Source organism: Cystoisospora suis (assembly GCF_002600585.1).
Source record: "Cystoisospora suis strain Wien I chromosome Unknown contig_3938, whole genome shotgun sequence".
NCBI classification, from domain to species: domain Eukaryota; phylum Apicomplexa; class Conoidasida; order Eucoccidiorida; family Sarcocystidae; genus Cystoisospora; species Cystoisospora suis.
The window spans coordinates 40,932-64,311 of record NW_027156733.1 but is presented as its reverse complement, the minus strand read 5'-3'; the positions used below and the strand labels follow the sequence as shown (position 1 = coordinate 64,311).

General features: G+C 55.7%; 6 protein-coding genes across 6 annotated transcripts; 4 read left to right on the top strand and 2 right to left on the bottom strand.

Moving 5' to 3' along the window:
- Positions 1–504: 504 nt before the first annotated feature.
- Positions 505–1,785, bottom strand: CSUI_007452 (uncharacterized protein; the record flags this gene model as incomplete). Its single annotated transcript, XM_068067597.1, has 1 exon — positions 505–1,785. A coding segment is annotated over one exon (1,281 nt), but the record flags the coding sequence as incomplete, so codon positions are not given.
- A 3,707-nt stretch (positions 1,786–5,492) lies between these two features.
- Positions 5,493–13,821, top strand: CSUI_007451 (uncharacterized protein). Its single transcript, XM_068067596.1, has one exon. It carries the CDS (start codon positions 7,423–7,425, stop codon positions 11,407–11,409), a length of 3,987 nt encoding a protein of 1,328 aa, XP_067920439.1. The 5' UTR covers positions 5,493–7,422; the 3' UTR covers positions 11,410–13,821.
- On the bottom strand, positions 13,272–23,355 carry CSUI_007447 (calmodulin-binding carboxy-terminal kinesin-like family protein; the record flags this gene model as incomplete). Its single annotated transcript, XM_068067592.1, has 20 exons — positions 13,272–13,490; positions 13,763–13,935; positions 14,058–14,144; positions 14,575–14,890; positions 15,348–15,528; positions 16,011–16,069; positions 16,242–16,292; positions 16,561–16,728; positions 16,899–17,012; positions 17,250–17,396; positions 17,639–17,818; positions 17,983–18,047; positions 18,831–18,900; positions 19,086–19,205; positions 19,916–20,475; positions 21,110–21,287; positions 21,411–21,488; positions 21,759–21,943; positions 22,069–22,398; positions 22,560–23,355. Coding segments are annotated over 20 exons (4,077 nt in total), but the record flags the coding sequence as incomplete, so codon positions are not given.
- CSUI_007450 (uncharacterized protein) lies at positions 14,800–15,328 on the top strand. The gene has a single exon (XM_068067595.1). The coding sequence runs from the start codon at positions 14,808–14,810 to the stop codon at positions 15,234–15,236; it is 429 nt and encodes a 142-aa protein (XP_067920438.1). The 5' UTR covers positions 14,800–14,807; the 3' UTR covers positions 15,237–15,328.
- Positions 15,517–16,070, top strand: CSUI_007449 (uncharacterized protein). The gene has a single exon (XM_068067594.1). The coding sequence runs from the start codon at positions 15,737–15,739 to the stop codon at positions 15,959–15,961; it is 225 nt and encodes a 74-aa protein (XP_067920437.1). The 5' UTR covers positions 15,517–15,736; the 3' UTR covers positions 15,962–16,070.
- Positions 17,702–18,385, top strand: CSUI_007448 (uncharacterized protein; the record flags this gene model as incomplete). Its single annotated transcript, XM_068067593.1, has 2 exons — positions 17,702–17,849; positions 18,024–18,385. Coding segments are annotated over 2 exons (510 nt in total), but the record flags the coding sequence as incomplete, so codon positions are not given.
- Positions 23,356–23,380: the final 25 nt, after the last annotated feature.

Sequence of the window (23,380 nt, the reverse complement as noted above, 5' to 3'; positions counted from 1 at the left end):
TGTCTCGCCAGCTTTGGGCTCCACTCCATCGCCGGGCAAGCCACTCTTTCCTTCTGAGACCGCAGAACAAGCTTCTCCATTTCTAGTCTCCGTGCTCCGACAACCTTCAAACGTGGCACCTTCAGACACTGTGGCACTCGCTCTGTGTGTCTGTCTTGTAGCTGGGACACCCCAACAAGCACGTGTGCGGGAGGAGCCTTCGACATGGAGAGGCTCGCCTGGCATGACGAATGAAGAAGCCCTCTCCGCCGCCACCTGACAAGACAGTTGCGGTTCATTCGCATAGGAAAGGACATCGAGATCTAGTGACCGTGAAAAACCCAGTACTCGGCCGGGCCGGTCGATGCAAAGAACGGTTCCGGGCGAACTCGTTTTAGACTGAGCGCTCAGAGCTGCATGCTCTGGGAACTTTGTCCCGTGTGCAGCAGAGCTCGGACGTTGGTCCACGGGGAGGAATGTGCTGCACGCAAATGTTCCCGAAGTGGGACCAGATTGGCGCCTACCCATCGCCTGTACTGTTTCGTAACCTTCACCAGAGTCTTCTCGCTGTGCTGGAATGACCCGATCTTGCCCCTCTAGGGAACCCTGACCGGTATCCAGCTGAGGATTTATTTCAGCGCATTTCGAGTTTTCCGACAAAGCCAACGATGACTCCTGCGCAGCCTCCTTCTTCCCCAAGAGAGGCTGCTGCGCGACTTTCCCTCCGTGATGTGTGGACACTTGTGCGTTCTTCGAAGGATCTGAGATACTCGGGAATTCCGTTGACCCGGCGCCGGTATCTCTTGTGTGAAAATCTGCAAGCTCTGTTCGTGGTGGATTCAGCGAACCGACAGCGGCTTCAGGAACACAGGCGGGCTCCGCCGCTCCACTGCCCGCCTCGTTGACCGAATGCGTAAAGCCACGATCTGCCAACTCACACACTGGCGCGCGGGGCGCCGAACGTCGGCTCTCCCACAGGGCAGCCTCCTCTGGCCCGCCACGAGCCGCGCCAGAGCATGCTATTTCTCCGCCTGTTGACACTGCAGAAGCCCGTCTAGGCGCCTTCGCCAGTCCATTACCCGACTCTAAGCTTCTGCGTCTGCTCTCTGTCTCGTCCGTCACATCATGCGAAGCGATGGAACCAGACGAGGAAGCAGCCAAGGCCGTAAAACGCGAAGACCGTTCACAAGGCTCCCCCTTTGCAGCTGGGGAGACCGCTGAAAAAGTAGCCGCTACAGAGACAGTCTCGTTCACGCCACGATGCAGGCCATCCCCATAATTGGGAACTGATACCGGTGGTAGGCTTTGTTGCCCCTGCAGACGACCTAGTGTGTCCTGCAGCGACAAGACATCCATCTGCGGACGCCCTGACACTAAGTCACCTGGTGGAGATTCAAGCGGCACTGTCGCGAGGGCTGGCGACGAACTATCTGAACGGGTGGCAGGCTGCACGGTCGCCTTTCTCCCACAAGTGATGTCAATGGCTGTCCCGGGTACGTTGTTAGCACTGTCGGCTTCAGCTGCTTGATTCTGCCTCTCTTTCCGCCTGGGAGCCCCTTTAGCTTGAGGAGGGAGGACCGCTGACTGAGCACTCGCCACCGTGTGGCTAGGAGGCTTTGGAGACGGGACTTGTTCCAGCAAAACTGGATCTCGTGTCAGGTCTGCTCCGGCCGCGCTGTCACAGCGTGGCACAGTCCCCCCTGCCTCGGCAGGAGGTTGTCTCTGCCGTGAAGTGGACGGTGACCGAGTCACCGCCTGGTCAGTCATGTTTCTCCCCACGGTTGAGATAGAAGGTTCCGTCTCCATAATCTCCGGTCAGCTCTAAAGGACATATGCCGCCTTACAACGAGGTCCTCAATCCGCCCTGGGCTCCGCCGAGAACATATGGCTCGACAAGAGAAAAGCAGCGAGTAGGGGGGAGTCGGGTAGCTCCACCGCCTTGACTGGAAAAAAACGATTGAAAACAGACTTGCGACAAAGAGGAGGGCTCCACGTAGGAGCAGCGAAGACAGGGAGTCGGAAGTCGGAAAACAGTCTGGAACAGCATTTGCGTAGCCCCCCCCTCCCTTCAGGAAGTGAGAATTCCTTCGACACGACTGCCAGGCGGCGACAAACACAGACAAGGAAAAGTGCAGACCTGCACAAACACTTCTTGTGTCTCAGGTACCATGCAGGACACTCGGCAGGCACTGCGAAACTGAGGACAGCGAGCTGATCCACCCCAGTTTGGTTTGCCGAGTGCCGAAGGTAAAACGCTTCTCTGTGCGGCCCGCAGGGGGTAACACCGCCACCCACGTTTAGGTTAGTTCTTTGAAAAACAGCGCTACAACACGGTATGCCGCCTCAGAGGGGCCCCTGTTCCAGTGTGTCTGTGTTGGAGGGACAAAAAACCGCTGTTGTCCGGTGAGCCTTAACCCACCATGGGAACGTTCTTGTGTGCCCATATTACTGACTGACATGAGGCGACCCCGGGATAGGTGAGCCGGTGCGTTCTGCGCTCGAGACGGAGCCCAGAGACACAGATTTACTCTACGGGGAACCCTATGCGAAGGGATCGGGTTCAGATCACCAAAAGGCTGGCAGTTACATCGCGCGAGAGTTCGGACCGAATCGTGCCCAGGCCAACGCCGACCAGACCGTAGCTATGACGAGAATCTGACAGCTCCTCTCTCTGAGGCACTACTCACGAAGGCCAACGCAAGTCAGTTGAGGCGTCCCCGAGACAGTTGCCTTTAGTTACAGTGGAAGCGCGTACGGGGCTGGAGACGCTCAGCACACAGGGCACATGCACGGTCCTGGTACCCTCGCCGCCCAATGTAGAAGGGAAAAGTCATCCCAGCAATTTCTCGATTGGTAAAAGGCCACCTTGCCCTAATGGCCCGGGCTGGCGTCGCAGCAGGCCAGCCTCATTCCTGAGAGACGTAGGATCGGAAACCTGTCCTACCGCGGAGCGCGAGCCTTTACCGCGAGAAGTCGCAGACAAGCGTCGACTGAGCAATTAGTGCCGTAGAAACCCGGCCAGCCAGGTTCAAAACGACATGGAGAAACATTCGACGATGAGCCCAGCTGGAGTTACAGTGTCGGGGACACGCTGCAAGAGAGAGCGCAGTGCAGGGGACAAAAAAGCATCGAGACAAGGCAGTCAGGTCAAAAGCTGCCGCAGCACGGAAAGGCCACAAAGGCTTGCGAGGAAACTCAGCGCAATGATGCCGCAGACAGAGAAAGCGAGGTGGACACGGAGCCGGCGGTTACAATCCCTGTGTATGTTTCATCCCCGGTTGCACCTCCTGCGACATCCTGATACAACATCGACTGGAAAGAAATACAACCGACAGTTCTCCGTCCGTAAAACCGAGACGATACTCCTCGTGCAATTAGTCATGCGTGCGGCTCTTTCCTCCCCGGACCCCAGCCGTGTCGCGGCGGAAGCCCAGCAGCAGTTGCCGGTAACCACAGTAACCCGAGAGCTCGGGTTTCCTGCCTCGTTTGGTCGGCGAAAAGAAGCACGACTATAAGTAGGATTGTAGTTTACGACTGAAACCACAGCGGGCTTCCAGTTTTGCCCCGCAGATACAGAGGAAGGAACACGGGGCTTGCAACCAGGTAAGACAACGGTCCGACTTGGCAGGCCGCGTCGAGTCTCTTAGCTCGACAGGGAAGCACCAGCGGTGCTGCAACTTTACGGTAATCTGCGCTGGCGCAACAAGACAGGTGACAGAGACAGGCGAGAGAAGGCAAAATACTGTTGGTTGATGTACACAAACTAGTTGCGAGTGTCCTTTCCCTCGGGTACACAATCACAGCCTGGCGCATCCAGGGGATAGTCCAAGGCCCACGCTTCCTGAAAGGGACGGCATACAGGTCGCGCTCCCGGTAGCACACGAGACCACTTCAACGGCCTACGAGAGAACCCCTTGTCTCGGCTCTTGTACTCCAGAAATCCCATCATAGTGGACTTGTATGTCCCCAGCTTCGTCACCGGGCAGGTGATGGGGCGTCCGGGGAGCGGGGAAGCCAGCTGGCGTGTCGGTTATCATTCTACTTTACTGACAGGCCGGGGACTGGTTCGGCCTCAGCAGAATGCAGCGCTTGGCAGGCCAGCACAGGCGCCAGCATGAAAAGCAGCTAGGAAAGACAACTATCATACCGCGTCTCGTGACTTTCCCGGAGGTGCATGAAATCATGTGGAACACCGGCACGTCAGTGGAACAGAGCCGATGCCCGGCTTCTGACCGATGGTGATCGCCGCTTCTTAAGCGGGCATTCCGGCATTCTGTATTATCCGGAAGCAGTAAGTCAAAAGTGTGCACAGGTGGAGACAGTGCCCCCTTGTCCGGCCTACAGAGAAGAAGAAGAAAGAAATGTCGACTTGCCATCGATATTGGCCGCAGTACTGGCTTTTGTGCTGATGGGATCTGAGGCTGCTCTGGAGCCATCTTCATTGGCGCCCGTTCCCCCAAGCGCCGGAGTGACCGCATGAAGTAAAACCAGCATTCAAAGCAGTACAGAAGCTATATCGATGCAAGCTTATTTCGACGTGAGAGGTCCCACCGACTGAATCCGAGCTCATCAGGGTGATGTCGGAACTCACCGCTGAAGCAGCAAAAGCCCTGAACGGACGTTGCCACCGTTCTTTCTGGTTTGAAGTAAATCTTCCTCTCTCAAGAAGCTAGCTCGCAGTGGCAGGCTGCGGTTCGCTGTAGTTAGAGGTCAACCGAGGTTCGTGTACCTGTTCGCCGAACACTGTCTACAACCTCCGGCCTTCTCAGATACGAGACGAGAACCAGCTACACGGAAAAGAAAACCTATATATGCTTGTCAGACCGTCCAGTGTGACGGCCAACGATGACCGAAGCCATCACGTGGAAGCCCGGGGTCCTCCACGGCTACTGCGGGCTCTTCCCGGGGCACGCAATATGAACCCCTACGCCGAAGGGTTCACACACAAGATGGAGGTGAGCGAATACTTCTGAGCATGAAACTTTTAGCAGCCACCGGCTCAGAGCAGCTCTCAAAGATCAGAGCCGCCGCGGCACGCCCATCCTCCGCGGTGTACACATGACAGACCTGGCTGTTGGTCGTGCTGCCGAAACGTTGCGTGGGCTCAGTGTACTATGGTACGGCACCCCCCACGGTCGCCTGGTGCTCATCACCTTGGCGCGAGTTTGGCTGGTGAAATTTCGGAGTGCGGGTGTGCCACCCTGTAGACCCAGTCCTGCACGTGAACTGATACTGACGTACGGTGGGGGTGTTGGCCAGTTGCGCGCCCGAGGGCGGTTTGCATACCGAAGGGCTCTGTTTTTGCCGGTGCTCATGTCGCGACATCGCGCTGCGCAAGCTCTTTCCCTGGTTGATGTGCTGTTTGGAAAGTTTGTCGCTTTCGCTGCGAAGGTTAGTCTGCCACATGCAATCGCATGCGCCATGATGTGAGTGGTTAAGAACCGTACTCCCCTTTTGCGGGCAAGCGGCGCAAACGTTTCAGTGATGAGGACAGCGGTGGTCATGCCTTTCAGTGCTTCAAAGAGCAGTCCGAGTCCCTCCCCAAGACCTGAGTGTTCCTTGCCGCTTGGCTTATGAAGGTTCTGGCGGTTTCCTTGTTTCGCCCACTGCGGCGATGAGGACGGCGCCCCTACCCGCAGCACACTGCGCGTGTCCCGCTGGTGCTACTAGCAACTGCCAGTGAACTGGAGAAATTGAACAGTGCCTGGCATCGGATCCTCACTTTAATACTTTGTCTCGTCGGCTTTTGGTTTCCAGGTTCGTTTGTTTTTATTGTCCTTGCGCAGCGTGGCCCGTGCATCTTTCGTTCTGGTACTTTCGGGGCCCTTCCATTAGACTCGCGTCGTGTCCCCGTGGTATCATTCCGGAGGGTTCTTAGAAGGTGTCTCCTTTCTGTTGTTTTTCGTGAGATGCTGGACCTCCATGAGCTGGCACCATTGGACTGATTCAACTTCGCCCTATCGTGTCAGTTTCTTAGAGCCTGTGTTGTGTGGATGTAGGTGTTCACCGGAAGATCGACTGACCGGTTACGATCCTTCTGACAGACCATCCCCCAGGGCCCCAGCCTTTACCGAGTAAACCTTTTTCTGCACTGGAGCTTGGCGATCTGGGTGGGACCGCCGTCGTGCTCAACAGCGCCTGCATTCGCGTTCTGGCAGTTTGGGCAATGTGGCCTGTTCTCACTGAGGATGTGCAGTTCGGAAACGCCTGTCCTCCACCTCCGTAATCAGTTCGTCTCGTCTAGTCCGTCCCGGCTGCGCCTCTGGTGCCGGATGGAGTGGCCACAAGATCGACTGCTCGTTGACTTTGTAATGGCAGCCTTGAGGACGCGCCTGATGTTGTGGTTTCTTCTTGCCCTTGTTACGTAATGTGGGCACGCGCCACTTTCGTCCTTCGTATCCCTTGTGTAAACTTTCAGCTTGTATACAGCTCGGACAAAGGCCAATCCCCGTTGCCGGACGGATCACTGTCGGATTCTCGCTGCCTTTGGAATGGGCTTCTCCTTCTTCGCCTCCTGAGAGGTCGCCTCTCTAATTAGCCTTCAGTCACATTCTTTTTTTGCTTTGGCTACCATACAAAAGCATGAAGGGTGAGTCGCGCGTGTCCGGCAGCGCCTTGTCGGGAGGCGACCCTCAGCCTATCCACTGCGAACGATCCGCTATTGAAGCCTGCAGGGGCCGACTGATATGCCTCCGAACTCCATATCCACGGCGGCGTCACTTCCCTTCGCGTTGGTTGTGACGACTTCTCTCCCGTGTGTCGGCGAGTAAAGCGTGTTGTTTGAGCCGTCACCTTGTTTCGCTTGCCGCCGTGCCGGGAGGTGGGATGTCTCTTTTTGCAGTGAATCAGTTCTTCTCAGTCGAAAATTGACTGGTAGCAGAAGTAAGCTTACCTGCTCCTGAGAAGAGTTCTTCGTATAGTTGCGTACGAAGTAGTTACGGTCCGTAGTTTGTCTCGAGTTGGCACGTATTGCGCTGGCCAGTCCCTTTCAGGAAACCCAAGACGGCAAAGCATTACTTTTTCTGAGCATCGCCAGTGTCGGTGAGGAGGTCTGCGAGGCAGAACGGACGTGAAGTCTGGTCTGCCTCATGAGGTGTCTCCTCACAAATGGGCCCTGTAAATCAACGCCCGGTTGGAGGCTCTCTTCGCCTGTTTTTCCGTTGAGAGTCGGCCTTAGAGAAAGTCCTTCGAATTGTTTTTGCCTTTTACATAGTCGTGGCTGACGGTGCCTCTTCTCGGTTTCGCGCAGCTTATGATGTGGGGCGTACACCGATTTATTTTTGACGCTTGTTCGGAGCCGTGGCGCTTGGGGTAGTTTGTATTAGCTCTGGGTGGCTCGTCATGTCGGTCAGAGCTCCATGGGCCTACTCGTCAGACCCCGCCGTCTCTCCGTCGTATTCGACGCATTGACCGCCCCGGGTCTGCACACAATCTTCTTTGTGTATGTTTTTGAAGTCCTCCACTTCTTTACCTCCTCCCGATTTGTTCTTGGGTCAGCTATCTTCTGCTCGTTTGTCTTTCTTCCTCATTCACACCGTTGTGTCATATTTCTCGAGTCGGGCACCGCTTTCTGGTGTGGTCTGTCTTTTCCCGTCCTCTGCCACAATGATGATGCTGCCCAATCTAGAAACGCCGAAGATGTTGGGCAGCGGCCGAGGCGGCGGGCCTCCAGGCATAGCGGAAACGTCTCTTCCGGTTCCTGGGACGACCTCTCTGTCTTGTCTTTCTTCTCTCACTTCGGCTTCATCAATTTCGCCCGCCGTTACAACGCTCGCAGCGCCAGTGTCATCAGCCTCGGGTCCGAAAGAGGCCTCCTCGGCAAACGCTCTCAATCACGGATCCGTGCAGCAATCTTCAACCGGTGTACATCCTCCCCATACTTCTACGTCGTGCCCCAGTCTTCTAGCCGTAGCAGGAGGCGGTGCCGGTCTTTCGTCTGCACATCTCTCAAGCACTGCGCCCTCGCTCGTGGCTTCGTTTCAGCCTCTTCAAGCCCCAATGCAGACATCGGAGAGGCAGTCGCATGGACAGGAGAGCGAGACGCAGAGCGGTCCGTCTCCGCTGCCGGGGGGGGCTACAAATCTTGGAGGGTCGTTAAGTACTGCACCGGGCCGCCGGCCACTGTCCTCCTCCACTCTGTCGATAGGTGGGCCAGCCCTTACCTCAGTTGCGGTTTTTACGGCCCAACAGATTCCTGCCTCTTTGGTGCTGTCGGCACGACAGCACTCTCGGCCGCTGTCAGGACCGTGCGGTGCAGACTCTTCTGGTGTGTCTGGGTCATGTGGAGTGCTGGCGAAGCTTGAGGAAGGCCCGAATAGCACACTCGGCCTTTCGTGCCTCGCCTCGGCGAGTTCACCGGGGACAGGGGGAGCAAATGCTGGGAGCAATGGGACCTCTGGTAAAGCATCAGCAGCCTTGGGACCTGCGGGTCTTGGCACATCATCGTGTCCGCTAAGCTCGACTGGCTGTAGCGCAGTGGGTTGTTCTTTGCAGCCTGTAGGAGGAGCGACATCACCGACCCCTCCCGTCTTCAGTTCACCGGGCGGAGACATGGAGAAGTCAAGAACCTCTTTCGTGTGGAAGTACTTCACGATTGTCAGGAGAGATGATGCAGAAGAGAATGCTGTGGTTTGTAACCTGTGTCGCGTTAAGTTCAAGACTTCCACCTCCACGTCGTCGCTTGCTTATCACCTGCTGCGCATGCACCAAATTAGTCCGCCGGCCGCAGCAGCAAAACAAGAAGGCGGCCAGACCACTGGTACGGGGTCAACTGCAACGGCTGCATCAGGATCCGCAAGCGGGGGAGCGGTGGGAGTGAAAGGCTCGGGGAAAACGGGCTGCACCGCCCGGGGGGCAGGGCGGGGCGGAGGACCCAGTAGTTCTGCGGGGACAGCGAGCCAGCAGGGTGGGGGTGAGGGGGGATTTGTTGCAAGTGAAGCAGAAAAGATGAAGAACGTAGCCGGGGCTAAGGCAGCTGAAACGAGTAGACACGTACTGAGTTACCTGGTGGAGGATCTCTTAAGTCCGAGCATTGTTGCGGGTACGGGGTTCCGAGAGCTGATGCGGTTCCTCGAGCCCGGCTACCGGCTGCCTGACGTATCTGCCTTCATTGCGATGATTCACGAAGAGTACGCGACGACCAAGCAGGCGCTGCAGAAAGAAATAGCCCTGGTGCAACAGGGGGGGCATTACTTGTCGCGCACTGATCCATCCTTCAGTGGGGCTGCAAGCAACGACAACAGAGGAAGTAAAGCGCAGAATACCAGCAGTGGAGTCTCCCTTCCTCTCCCCGTTGCCGATGTAATCCGAGCTTCCCCGGCGGACACACCAGGCAGTGTTGCACTATCAGTTGAGCTGTGGCGAAAACCGTCGAGCAGGACAGGAAGCTATCTCACTGTTTCGGCGCACTACCGTTCAGCGGCCGCAGGAGGAGCAGGAGGGAGGCCTGACCAGGACCTTCTCAAGCGCGTGTTGGCCACCCGGGAGGTCGAGTATGATGCCTCTACTGAGGCTTTAATGTGCACGTTGAAGGCCATCCAAAGTGACTGGGGTTTGTGCAAGACTCTACCGCACGTAGTCGGTCCATTTGGGACCACTCCAAATTTGAACACGGCAGTGCAGATGCTGGGCTGGAGGCCTGTAGATTGCTTTCCAACAGCTCTGAGTCTGTGTATTAGCCGAGATGGGCTCTATTCGGTACCAGAGATTGTTAGTGTCATTGTAAAAAGCCGGGCTCTTGTCGAGTGGTACGCCGCGCGTATGGAAACCGGTGGCGGGTGTGGGGTAAACAATTTCTCTGGATGCGTCATTGAAGGTGCTTCTGGTGACTGCCCAAATGGCACAGCAGGAAATGGGACGGGGATTGCATTTGGTGCGAGGGGGACAGCCCCGCTTCTCCGCGGCGGGACGGGGGGTGTGGCGTTGGCCGAGATACCGCCTGCTGAGCGGCTGGAAGTCGCGAAGCGTGCGGTGGAACAAATGATAATCTCGGAAGCGGACTATGACTGGCGCTACTGGAAGGCTTCCTCTGTGAAGCAATGTTCGCCTGGAGGCGAGCAGGACGATGCAGGGCCGGTTGGAGGTGTAGACGTGTGCCTCCGATGGAAAAGCATTCATCTGCTGCTTTTAGCGGTCATTGAGTTCCACGGACAGCTCCTAGGTCCTCTTGCGGAAGCAGGGGGGGCAGATCTCCTTCTTACTTTGGATGAGCAGCAGCTGTTGTTGGAACTTGTGATGTTTTTGAAGACTTTCCAGGATGCAGTTGACGTGCTGGCGGATTCTGATACAAGCACCATTTCACTTGTTCTGCCTGCCTTGCGTGCACTCCGACGCTCGTGCATGCGCCAAAGCGTCACCGGACCTATGCAGTCATTGCGATCTAACGTACTCTTCGCACTGGAGAGGCGATTTCCAGAGAGCGAAGTTCTTCTCGCAGCGACCCTTCTTGATTTCCGGTTTAAGCATGTGGTTGAAAAAGACCGGGAGTGGAAAGTCACCTTCTTGCGCAAAATTATTACTGCGAGTAAGGCAGTTCTTGCTTCTACCACGGACTTTTGCACCGTCAGCACGAGCGAACAGATATCACAGCAGCAGCAACAACCCGTCGGGCCGAGCGGTACATCTAGCACCTCTCCTTCGCTCGCATCTTCAACGGGTACCCGCACTGCCGGAGGCGGGCCACCGGGTGATTGCCAAAGCGGCAGCTCTAGCGGTGTGACTTCGATGAGCCTGAATGTCTCTTCTGCCTCAAATGCTTCTGGCAGTTTCGGTTCCCCCCCTGGTGCTGGGACAACTGCACAGGGGTTGACTTCGCCGGTGCCGACTCTCGGTGTAGTCTCCCTTCCAAGTGTACCTGGACCAGGCGGGAACGGAGTGAGCGGGACTGGAGGAAGGGGAGTCCGCGTGCCAGCAGTAGCACCCGCATTGGCGACAAGCCCGACCATCGGTGGAGCAAGGGGTCAAAGGCAGAGACAGCAGGCGGGAGGAAGCAACAGTGGTACGGAGAACGCAAGGGTAGACAGCCAGGTAGCAGCTCAGCAGACAAAACGACGGAAGTTGCTTGATTTCTACGCGGCTTTGTACGAAGGAGAAGAGGAACTTTACCACCACGAGGCAGGGCCAGCAGAAGGAGTGGGATCTCGAGGCGGAGGGCCCGCGGACGAGGAAGAAAATGAGGCACTAAGGGAAGAAGTGTGTCGGTATCTGGATGCTGACTGCTTGCGAAGTAGACAGATGGGGACACTGTCGATTCTGCAGTGGTGGAAAATTAATGGTGTTCAGTTTCCGAGGCTCGCGCGCCTTGCGCTAAGTCTCCTCGTAGTTCCTGCCAGCTCTCTCGGGGGAGAAGCCATCGAAGACAGGCGTGCCAATCTAGACAGCGGGCTAGTTGACGAGCTGCTTTTTCTGAATAGAAACCGGCGAAAAGAGTGAAGAAAAGCGACGGAGAACAACCATCTCCTTGTAGAAAAGCGCAGGAGAAGTTAGCGAAAGGCGTAACGGTCAAGCAAGCTTCCTGTCAGCAGGGCCTGCGGATAGCCGAGAAAACTGGGTTTGCCTGAGGAGCGTCAGAAACGGGAACATTCGGGTGTAGTACGAGGTACTTCCTGAAATCTACAGAACGCGCTGGGGCGCAGAAGGCCACTGCGGCAGTTAGGAGATGTTGAGTCTTTTGATGGCGACGGAAGAGATTTGATTTCTATGCCCACCTTCGGCTAGCGCTCGGCTCCTAGCGGACAAATGTAGCTGTGCGGGTAGCTGCACGGGTGTAGGATGGCCGAGCAGGCGATCATCAGTTTCAACGCTCAAGAAAAATAGCAGTGGCGCGTGAAAAGGGGGACACCCAGGGTGGCTTGTAATACTGGTTCTATGTGCCCGCTGGCAAGGGAAGGAGCGAACGAAACTAGGTTTGAGAGGGGATCGCCTGAATGACGTAAGGCGCGAAGCGCTGAGCCACTGCATCCCCGAGACGCCTAGGAGGTGCGAATCCAAAAGAGGCACAAGCGTTTCTGAAAATGAGGAGTAGTCATGGCGGATGAAATGGAAGGGCAGCCTCGTTGTGTGGTGAGGTCTGAACTGACCGGGGCGGAAGTACGTGTGTTGCCGTGTGGACACGACAGAGCAGCTAAGTGAGTAGTGAGAGATGTCAGTGGGAGGCGGTCCCCACGGTTCAAGGCGAAGACCGCCTTGGACGGGGGAGAAGCTCGCTGGCTCTTCGGTTGTCATTTATTCGGTGAAGCATGGAGAAACAGGGATAGGAGAGTGTCCCACACCCCTTGTGCTGTCTAGCAAGCACGATGATTTCGTCTGAGCTCGTTCTATGCCCTCTGTGTGACTCCGTTCCACCCGCTGCTCAAGCCATCCTCTTTTAGTTACAGTGCTTCAGGCAAGAGCAACACGTAAAAGCGAAAAAGCCGTGTTCCCTTGATTTTTCCAAGCGCATATTCTTTTTTCGGTGAGGCTGGTGGGATTCCTGGATTGATGATCGAACAGCGTGACGGTGATGGTGACAGCGAAATTTCAGGCAGAGTAGGGTAAGCGCCAGTCGAATGAGTCGCCTGTTTGTTCATGCAGCAGACGACTGCGCCGTTTGCACCGCCATGGCATGCTCACTGTAGGCAGCCTGTCCGCAGTTAGTGCGGACCCCCGGGGTTTCGGCGTGCAACGCAGTGGACAGTTCGGGGAAGTGGTCAGGTGATCTGGGGTCGGGGAAGGGGGGCCGCAGCAGGGTAGCCATCTTTCTCAACCTCCGGCATCAGTATCTAGACCCATTATTGTGAGTAGCCGTTCTTGCAAAATCTTGTCGCACACACCTTCAAATCTTGACACGTACGCCGAGGATGCTCAAGTGGCTGCCGCCCTTTAAGCAGCAGGCTCACACCCTTTTGATTCGCCGCATCTGTGTCCCGTAGGATCGGTGTTGGGTCACGTTTAGACACTACGTGATCAGCAGCCAGCACTTATCACACTCCCAACCAGGAGCCGCGGCAACTCCCTGTCACGAAAGCGCCTGACACGGTCGCTGAACCTGGAACGGAAGTGTGCTCCGTGATGAAGTGAGGATCTTTGCGGGGGTAGAAGAGCACCGGTGGCAAGCCGTACGTGACTGATACTGCCGACTTTTCCGGGACGTGCACTTGTCCATAGCGTTCCCAGGACGGGTGTTCGCCAAAACGGAAAAAATGCTGTGGGTCTTGCGAGAGGACTTTGGTGTTGCTGTTGGTGTTCGAAGCGAGAAACTAGCCACACTCTGACTCACTTTGGCACTCTCTTTGGACTGAACCGTTCCGGAACACTCAGTCAGCAGGGAGGTCCGGCGGCTCCTCAAAGTCTTCGTCATTTGCCGCCGGGGCCTCGGGAGGCTCCGGTTCAGCCGCCTCCTCGGCACCTTCAACAAGAGACTTCTCTAAATCTACAACATCCTCTCCTTTTTTGAGCTTCTCTACGATCTTCATGAGCACCTTTATCTTGTCTTTCATCGCTGCCAGCTGCTTTGTCTCCACTTGTTTGGATGCCTGCGCGGCGACAACCGAGGCATTGCGGGGGCCGCAAGAACGCCTGGAGGGAGTCTGCTAGCATTAGCACCTAACGCTGTGTTCGTGACATGTGTACATTCCAAGGTAGCCAGGCCCTACACAGGCTGTCAGCCGGGCTTCCCACCCCGACTCTGGTCTACGGATCATCACTCGGCAGTGGAATGAGCTCTTCTAAGCGATGCCAAATCCACCAGACCCAAGGTCTTGCGAAGACCGAAGTGATGACGTCGAGTTTCTGCATGCATGCTTACATCATTGGTAATGAGCTTCACTCGGGCCGCATACATAAGCGAGGTTACTGTCTCGTCCGTGTTGTAGTCCGCAGGTGAGATGTTGACAAACATGAGAGTTTTAGCGGTTCCACCTAGGGAATCACTCATAACTTGGGTCAGCTTGTGGTTGCGGTAAGGGATGAAAGACTCTCCTGCACAAACGCAAACTCACAGAATCCTGAATGAAGTTCTTAAGCCGGTGGCGCAGTGTCGTGATCCGCGGTGCGGGGGATAGGCAAGTGCATACAGGCGGGGAAATTCCTCGCGGCCACACCTGAAGAAAGAGCTGAAATAACGTCGCCCAGTGCAGACAAGCTTTTGTTGATTTCTCTTGCCTCTACAAGCCTCTCCTTCGTCACGCCTGGCGGGTACACAAGACATATACCAACACAAGAGACGTGCACACAACCTTCGAAGCCGCCACATAACGATGTGTAGTTCAGAGACTGCAATAAGCACAGTGGCAACGCACCGGCCTGTCGGGACCCTACTTTTGCAGAAGCATCGATAATAGCCATGCTCCAGCCACCTGCAGGTCTCGGGTCCACTGACTGAGCAGAGAGCCCTTGCTACAAAACCCTGGCAGTTCCCAAGTTTTTCGATGATCAGTCTCCCCAGGAAGGCTCAGTGCCGCCACTTGTGGGGGAAACGCTGTCTCTGTAACGGTGGCAGGGTCCTGTATCCAGCTTGAGTTTCAGAGGCCATTATGTTCTCTGTAGAACAAGAGCGGAGATGCCTCAGATCTTGCAGTGAATATCACCTCTCCTCTTGAAGGGGACCGCAGGACGTACCACTCTTGGAGACTCTTTCGGAGCCAGCAAGATCGATGAGCGACAGTTTGCCATTAGCTCGCTTGCCGGCGACTAGATCCTCGACTCTCACAATGACTGAGAATATCAGATGCGACCTAGATGACTCCGCGTTCATGGCAGTGCCGCTAACGTGCCGCGCGTCCAGGCCCCACGCAAAAATTTTCGCCAGCGACTCCTTGTCAGCAACTTTTTTGAGAGTGATTCCTGGGATAATGACCATTCCCGTGGCGTCCTTCTTGATATCCAGCACGGGCGGATTCTTTTTCTTGTCTTCGGGCAAAAGCAGGTCTATCAACTGGGAGAGCGCAAAAAGGAAAGAAGAATCTAGTGACCGCTGCCATGGCGTGCTTCTCAGACATGTCATTTCTTATCAACTAGGGCAATCCCTCAATGCCGCGGCTTTGCTGAATGTGTCTACTACCGTCACCGTGACCACCTGTAGCAATGACATCTGCCTCAGCAGCAGGCTGTGGTTTTCATCACTCCCGGCAACCCTCCCAAGGCGGCAATGTCAAGCTCTTCGCACACGTGTTTCTGCCACAGGAGCGCTTCATGTTCTTCCATGCTTCTTCGGCGACAGACATGGAACCCCACCAACGGAATACGACGAGTCCGGCAGCGTTTGTGGGCCAGCAGGTTGACTAGCAGGATTCTCCTCCCAATTCATCCTGAACCCGGTTACAGAACGTTTCCGCGCCCTTCCGGTTAGGGCTAACGAAGGCTAGACTCCCCCTGCTGGGACTGTCGCTCACTTGGTTGTTGTACAACTCACACATGTACACCTCCGCTTCGTACTTGAATTTCCCCTTCTCGAACCCGTTAAGAGTGTCAAAGAGATCGTTAATCGCCCTTGGCGCGATACCCGGCAGGCCTGGAGCTCCTTGGATTGTGAACGTTTTGCCGGAGCCTGTCTGGCCATAAGCGAAGATGCAGCTGCAAAGCCAGACAGCCGCCGATCAGACGCCGGAGCTCCCACGATGTCTGACTCCTCGTCACGAACGCCCACACAACACGCTCCCGGACACCGGCAGTCGCTGAAGGCGTCAGCCACGTCATCTGCGTGCTGCGGCATCTCAGCGGTTTGCAGGAGAGCAAAGGGTATGCCGGAGTCCTTCGTACGGTTCATCTCAGGTATGCACTGATGAGTCCTCCGGCCACGGCTCGGCCCCGCGGGGTCACGCAACAACCGTTGACCCCCCGACTGACCACCTGCTTTCGTTTACACTCGAAGCAGCAATCTGCGAGCTTTTTTCTAGTGCCGCGCCGAGTCGTTACTGCTAGGAGCAGCGACTCTGGTGGGGAGGGACGACTGGCTGTATTCTGGACATCAGCCTTGTCGCGGTCGTGCTGTTCCCGGCGCACGTGAGAACTAGCGGTAAAGGTTCCGTCATAAGGTCGTCAGCGCTAGGGCGTACACGTTAAATCCGTCGATGACGGACTGAATTAGTCGCTGCGTGTCTTCGTAAACTTCCTCCTGCACAGAGAGACGGCCGGCACATTGTTTTGTGTCTCGGATTGACATCTGGCAGGCCAGGACGATGGATCACTTGGTAACTTCACGAGTCTTCCCGATACTAGATGTGAATGTGAAGGGGCGGTAGGCGAAGGCTCTCACAACCCTGCACAAGCCTTGACAGCTATCTCACCTGGGTCACCGTCGGGGGGAAAGTTCTGTCGTACATGAACTCCTTAGGCCCCTGCACGCAGCAATGGTATGGGCTACATTCCCAGCTGTCCGCACGCTCACAGAGGTAGAGAAATGCTGAACCTGAAGTGATAGATTGCACCATGGAGACTTGCTGTTTTACGTGTGACGCGAGCCTCTCCCCTGATGCAAACTGTCTCGTCAGAGGGGATGGCAGATCCCACATGGGGAGCGCGCATTCTTTGGAGAACGTTGTGTGGCCTACAGCGCGGAAGAGACGAAGCACATTGGTAGACTCCGAAGCAAGAATTTTTGGTCACCTTCGATGTGAGGACCTTCACGGAATACTCGTCCACGGGGAAGACAGACTGTTTGCACTCCTTCTCAATTTCGTACTTGGCCATGGGACGAATTCTGCAGTACACCCTAATCTTTCCTTTCATATCCTCGATCTCGTTGTAGTACTTCTTTCGGAGAAACTTCTCTTGCTATTCAGAAAGAGAACACAGCGCGACCGGGTATGCAGCGTGGGGAACCGCAAGCACTGCGATACAAGACAGGCTCAACTGTAAAGTGCTAGGTGGCTGAAAGTTCCAGTAAAGGAGCTCGATGTTCTTCATGAAGCTGACTGATGCCGCGGGACCTTTGTCTAGGTCACCTTGTAGCTTTCTTCCAGTTCAGTCAACTTGGACTTCTGTTCCTTTGTCTCCGCCCTTAGCGTATCCACCTCTGCAGCAATTTGCTGAGCCATTCCCATTTGCTTCTTCAAATCCTGCACATAGGTATGCACGTGAAAGAAGCAGAGGACCGTACCGCCGGCTCTTGCACGAATCAGCATCCGTACGATGGCTGCACGGACTTTGCAGCAATGTTCTGTCCGTGTGTCCAAGGCACCGTTTGAAGCCTGTCAACGGTTCCAGCAGAATGTGTTCATTTTACCTCCGGAGGGCATCTGAGGCTATTTGTTTCTGAAACCTCCGGCCCTTGGTCCGCAGGAGTTAGCACTTACTTCCGTCTCTTTTTTGAGCCCCTCCCTCTCCTTGGCAGTCTCTTTGAGTAGTTTGTCTGTATTCTCGAGAGTCGTCTCGGCGTTTAGAGCCCGCTCAGTCAGCTTCTGGACCTGGGCCTCAAGCTTCTTGACCTCGGTTCCGAGGCCCTGTGACATGAAACACCACATCGTGGGCCAGGATTGAGGAACAACTCGCTTCGGTGCACGGCACATGTTCTCCACCCGCTTTGTGCTTCACGTTGTTGCGTTCTCCTACACAAACCAAAGAAGGACTCAGACATCCTGGGCGGGCTTCGCAGACTGACCGGGTGTGACACGGTCACACTGAGTGGCTAAACCGCCATCGCCGGTGCCCTCTTGGCAGGGCGCACATTCCCCTCTGCACGCACCTTTGAGCTTTTTGCGAGTTCCACTTCGAGCTGTTTTTGCTGTTTCCTTGCTTCGAGCTCAGCTTCTTTGAGCTTCATCTCCAGTTCCTTCACTTTCTGTTCGTCTCCTCCTCCGGCTCGCTTCTGAGCCATCTCCAGCTCCCGGATTTTCTTCTTCATCGGCTCGATTTGCGTCTCCAGCTACGAGAAGGGAAGAACGTGCAGTGCGCGGGTACGGTGTGAGCGGCGAAAGTCTGCGACGGACCGTACCGAGGAAATTTGCCAGATACAAGCTTAGGAACTGATAGGGGCTGCCACGCGGCGGCGAACGACTACGCTGGAGCATTGTGACTGGTGAACCTCACCATCTTGTTCTTTTGTTGTAACTGCTGCACCATTTTTGCAGCTCCGCCCCCGGCTGCTGCCGCTCCTGCAAGCGCACGTCAGCACGCATACGTTGCTTGTGGAACGGACAACCAAACAAAGCGTAGACTTCGCAAGAAAAGCTGTGCCGGAATGCTACAACAGGGTCTTGGCCTTGACTTTTGCTGGAAAGAGGAGCCACCTAGGCGGTGTTCCGCTAGCTGCCTCCTGCTCCCACCCGTAACTGACTACGTTTCGAGTCTGAGGTTGTTGGAGCCACAGCAAAGACCTGACAGACAGACTTTTTTTGAATGGCCCGTGGTGGCGGTACCACGAGTCCTTTACTTCTTCTTCACAAGCATAACTTGCTACAAAGAGATTCTACCCACAGACCAGAGTGTCTGAAGCCAGCTGGACGCCAGACGAGAGTGACTGATTTCCCACGAAACAATCTGGCCACGCGCGGCAGTTGCGTACACTAGTTCCACTCGCCGTTGATGCGCAGTCTTCTTCAGCAGATGAGACACGAAGACGATGGGACTGTCAGCCTGGTGTTTACCGCACTACACAGAGTCAAGGAGTACAGGCAAGATTGACGAAGCGTTCACTCGCTGCGGTGTAAAGCAACAGTCGGCCGTAAGACGATACGTGCTTCTTGTCAAAAAGAGAAATGCTCTGCAGATCCTGCATTTCCGGGCGCCGGCATACATAGGGCGGGGAAACTCGTACGTTCTCGCTCAAAGAGACAAAGAGATGATATTCTCTTCTGTGGCTGCTGCGACAGTGGAGGCAGGACTGCGCCACCTGGACACTAGCATGGTGCGGTGTCACAGCCCGCGGCTGCACTCACCCGGCTTCTGCCCAGCCGCCGCTCCTTTATTTGAAGCTTCTTCTTCACACATGACCAGTTGGGTTTGCAGCTGCAGCATACACGAGAGATGACTTTCACGTAGCTATGTCACCAATAGTGACAGGCCTTCCCAGGTCCAGAATGTTGACATCCGTTGCACTCCAAGGAATGCTAGCGTCAGTGAAAGATTGCGGCCGGCCAAGCAGGGTCAGACCCCTGCTTCGCCCGACTGCGAGAGGTTACATGGGTTCAGACCTGCTCATTCTCCGCTTTCAAGGACTGAACTTGTCTTTCCAGCTCATCGACAGTGCGAGTCAGGTCCTGAATTATGAGGGGATCTGCGCCCTCGCCACCTTGCCTGATCTCGCTCGGATCCTGCAAGTGATCCACCGTGTCGCAAGCCCAAAACGCAAGCACTTTGTGGTGGTCCTCGAAAGGCCTACAAGAATCAAGGGTCAGTCCTTTTCCCCAGAGGAGTCAGACTGCACGACTTGCACCTCCCCGCCAGTCGCTCGTCTCCATCAGAAGAGTCGAAGTTGAGCCAGCTATGCTGACGAGTTCTGTCCTCGAGGGGTGCTACCGACACGTGCACCGAAATGTGAGTACCCGCCCCTTTCCAGGGAAAAAAGTGAGTCTCACGTTGGCTTGCAAGCCGATCCGTAGAGCCTAAGCTGACCCCGGGAGTGAAAACCTGTTCCTCCGCTCAACACTAGAGGCTACCAGCGGCGGATTTCCACCCCCTTCTACTGGCTCCCCTGGAGCGATAACGAAGCCCCGACGAGCCTTCTTGGTATATACGCACCAGTTCCAAGATACTCCACCTGCACTGCTGTCTGCTGTGCAACTGTACTCCGTGCGCGTGAAGAGGCCTGAGAGGTCAAAGTGAGACCGTGGAGGTAACTTTGTCTACCTACGCTACCCGAACGGGACACGACCGTTGTCCTCAACAGTTGGCAGATCACCAGTAAACATTTTGCAGAGACAACAAGAAGGGGTGTGCACGAACGCCGTTGTAGTGACGGCTGCTGTCTTTCTGGGCCGTCCGAAGAGCACCGTCACCGTCGGCACCTCACCGGCGAGCTGACGTCTTCGCCCTTGCCCGAGTCCTGCGCTGCGATCTTCCTCCTTAAAATCATGTTCTCTGCCGACAGAACAGTTAGTTCGTTTTGTAGCTTCTCGACTTCCGCGCTGTTGACCCCGCCACCGCCGCGCATGCCAGAGAACTGCGCCTCCTCAACAGCAGCTTGAAGATCGGCAATCTCCTGCTCGTATTTTGCTATGCGCCCCTGGGCCTCTGGGCCGCACGCGTCTTTCAGAGCCTCGTTTTCGTGCTCCAGAGCACCCACTCGCTTTTCGTGGTACTCCGCCGCCACACTGCTGACTAGCTGCATAAGGTATAGTGCGACCTGTTCGCGTGTGTTGTCTTGAAGGACTCTCCGCATGACGCTTAAAACTTCTCCCATCTTGTCCACAAGCGCGCTTCTTGTCGTTGCGTCGAATGGCGTTGCCTCCGCTTTGGTGAGTTCTGTGATCAGCTTGCTCATTTTCTCTCCGACATCTTTGTGGATACGTCGAAACTCTTCCAACTCGTCATTCGCGTTCTCAAACTGTTTGTTGACCTCCGCCAGTCTGGCTTCCCAACGAGCTGAAATCCAATCAATCTAGTTCCGGACCCATGTGCTGTCGGTAGGAGTGCTTCAAGCTCACTGAGTGCCGACGGCGATGAGTCGGATTCTTGCTAGAATTGTGAAAGATGCCAGCGCAGTTGTGGATGGACGAACTGGCAATCGTTGAAAACGGGCGAACGAAGAGCGGTGTGCAGTTTACCAGCAAGATTACAGCAGTTCAGGAGACTATCAAGAGGACTGCCAAGCTTTGCAATGGCTCAGCTCCCCGGGCAGCCCTCAGAGACTAGAAGTTCATACGGAGTGCTCGTATACCGGTCCGGCCTGGGAGACTCATATGCCTGTGCATTACGCCTAGTCAGCTTCGCTCTGGTGGCGGGCGGGTGCATTCCTTATCGGAGTGGAGTTTCCCACATGGAGAGCTCTTTAGTATCAGGGACGTGAGCCACGTACTGACGTATCCACGTAGTCTTCGCACTGCCGCCCTGTTCCATCTGCTCCACAAACAGTCCCCCCTATCTTTACTATCACCCGCTATCGACTTCTCTAGGAAAGGTAACCGCATGCGTGGGTGTTCCTCCGACGGCCAGGTACGGGAAACGGAATGCGTGGTGTTTGCTCATACCGGTCACAAACCCTGTGACTGCTTCATACCGTCAAGCTCTTGGAGGTCTTGGGGCATCTGTTCTTTAAATTCCTGCAACCGGGAGTCGAAGCTCTCTTTCAAGGCCTTATACTGACATTCAAAGAATTCCATTTGGCCCTTGTACTCCGTAACCTTCACTCGGAGTGCTTCGAGCTTGCTGAGTGCCCTCTTCTTGACCTCCATGACCTTCCGCAAAGAAAGAAGAATATATCACAGCGTGGGTACGCCTGGTAGTTCATGCGACCGCACCCGGGGCGTTGAGGCTGAACGGCTAAGTACCTATATGGACAAAAACTGCTTTCTCCTCACCTGAAAGTCGCATCTTTTTTTCAGCTTCTGGTCTAGTATTCGGAAGTTCCACTCCATTTCCGTGATTGCGTCGATGCTCTGTAGGCAATAGTCCACGCGTGGCGCTATAGCGCGCCAAGACTACAATGCTGACTAGCGTGAACTGTGACTGGTGATTCATGAACATCGACAAGGTGCAGGGCTTGTACGCAGGCGCAGCAGTCTCGCCAGCGCAAAGGGAGGTGTTCAAGGCAGTCAAAAAGCCGCCTCGAACATCTGCTGTGATAGTTGACCATTTCTCCAGCTGTGTTGATTCCCCACTGGCAGTGTGGACGCAGTATCGTCGAAATTGTAAGGTCTGAAGAATACCTGTCTCTTCATTTTCTCCATGTCTTCGACAATGACTTGTATGAACTGTTTGAGACTGTCGAACGGCACGTAGCGCTTTTGCTCCTTTACAATGATGCCGTTCTCTTCCACCTCGACAGCATCGAATACTCGCCCCTCGGAGAAAGACACGACCCGAAGTTTGTCAAGCGCCCTCACATCGAATCCTGCGACGCCCACGGAAGCACAGACAGTGTCCAGTCCTCATTGCCTGGCACCCGCGCACCAATCACCTCAGAACAGACCACAGGAGAGAATTGCAGTACCCGGCAGCTGCTGCCTAGCTTCTTACCGTAGCCTAAGCCTCCGTCCTTAAGCAAAGACTGGAAGAAAGTCGGTCGCTTGTAAGTTTGCTGCTCCTGCTTCTCATCCATAACAGATGTGACCACGACCTTCACCGAGGCGCGGGGATGCGTAGGCACCACAACAGGCTCAGGTGGAGCCCGGTCTTCTGCACCTTCTGTTGGCAGGGATCCGGTCTCAGGAGCTGCTATTGAGACACGCAGCTGCCCTGGCTCGATGCCTCCTTCTGCGGTGTGTTCGGCCCTTATGATCCCACTAAAGGAGGGGTCGACAGGAGAGATAGCTGTACCGTTGTCGGTGTCGGGAATCTGCCCTGGTACTGATAAAAAGCAGCATCGCGAGGAGCCCATCAACGGATGAGCTGGTGGCTGAGGAGGAATAGTGGACTACGCGCAGGGGGCCGGCCCAACCGGCCCCGCCATGGCAGCAAGCGATTGCCGTCTTTGAAAATTGCGCGGACTCAGTGTGTCGTCGACTCACTCGCGTTCTCGTGCTCATCCTCTTCCTCTTCCTGCCTCCCACTATCATCTCCAATGTTGACGACTTCTTCGGCTGTCTCCCACAGGGACCTTCCCCCTTCTGTGGCGCAACCTCCGGGAGATACCTCGGTCTCACCGACTGCCTGGTTGCTCCCGCTTCGGCTTGTGCCGTTCCGTACGCGGTCCTGTGAGTACTCTGTCGGAACTTCAATCATTTGCTCCTCAGAAGGGACGGGACCATCTGACGGTCTTTCGGATAATTGTCGTCTTGGAGGCGCTTCAGCCCCGGCTTCGAGTTCCCCAACAGGAGCAGCGACATCAGACTGTCCCCAGGACATTTGGCGACTCTGTCGACTGCTGGGTCGGTCTGTTTCCCTGGGTGGCTCCACATCTGCCGGGGGGCCCGCGGAGTAGTCGCTGGGGGGTTCGTCTGGGAGGGTGGCTCTGAGCACCTCTCCAGGACCAGCGGCGTCGGAGACGTCATGTTTTGCTGTCGATCTCCTATGGCTTTTGGACTTGGTGCGGCGCCTGCTTGGGGATGCGGCGTCGTCACCGGGAGTCGACTCCCTGCGATTTAAACTCTCCTCCTCAGTGACACCGTGACCAGCGCTCGATTGTGACCGGCTTTTTCTCGAATGAGACTTTCTTCGGTCATCCTCTGTGGTACTCGATTTTCGCTGCGGGAGAGACTCTGTCTCGAGACAGTCGGTGGCGGGACTAGGACCCTCGTCCCCCTCAGCAGCCTGGCAGTCGTGTGCAGTGGGACAGGGATAGGCTGGCGAAGAGTCGATTGAGAATTCTGAGAGTGAACGCAGCACGTTT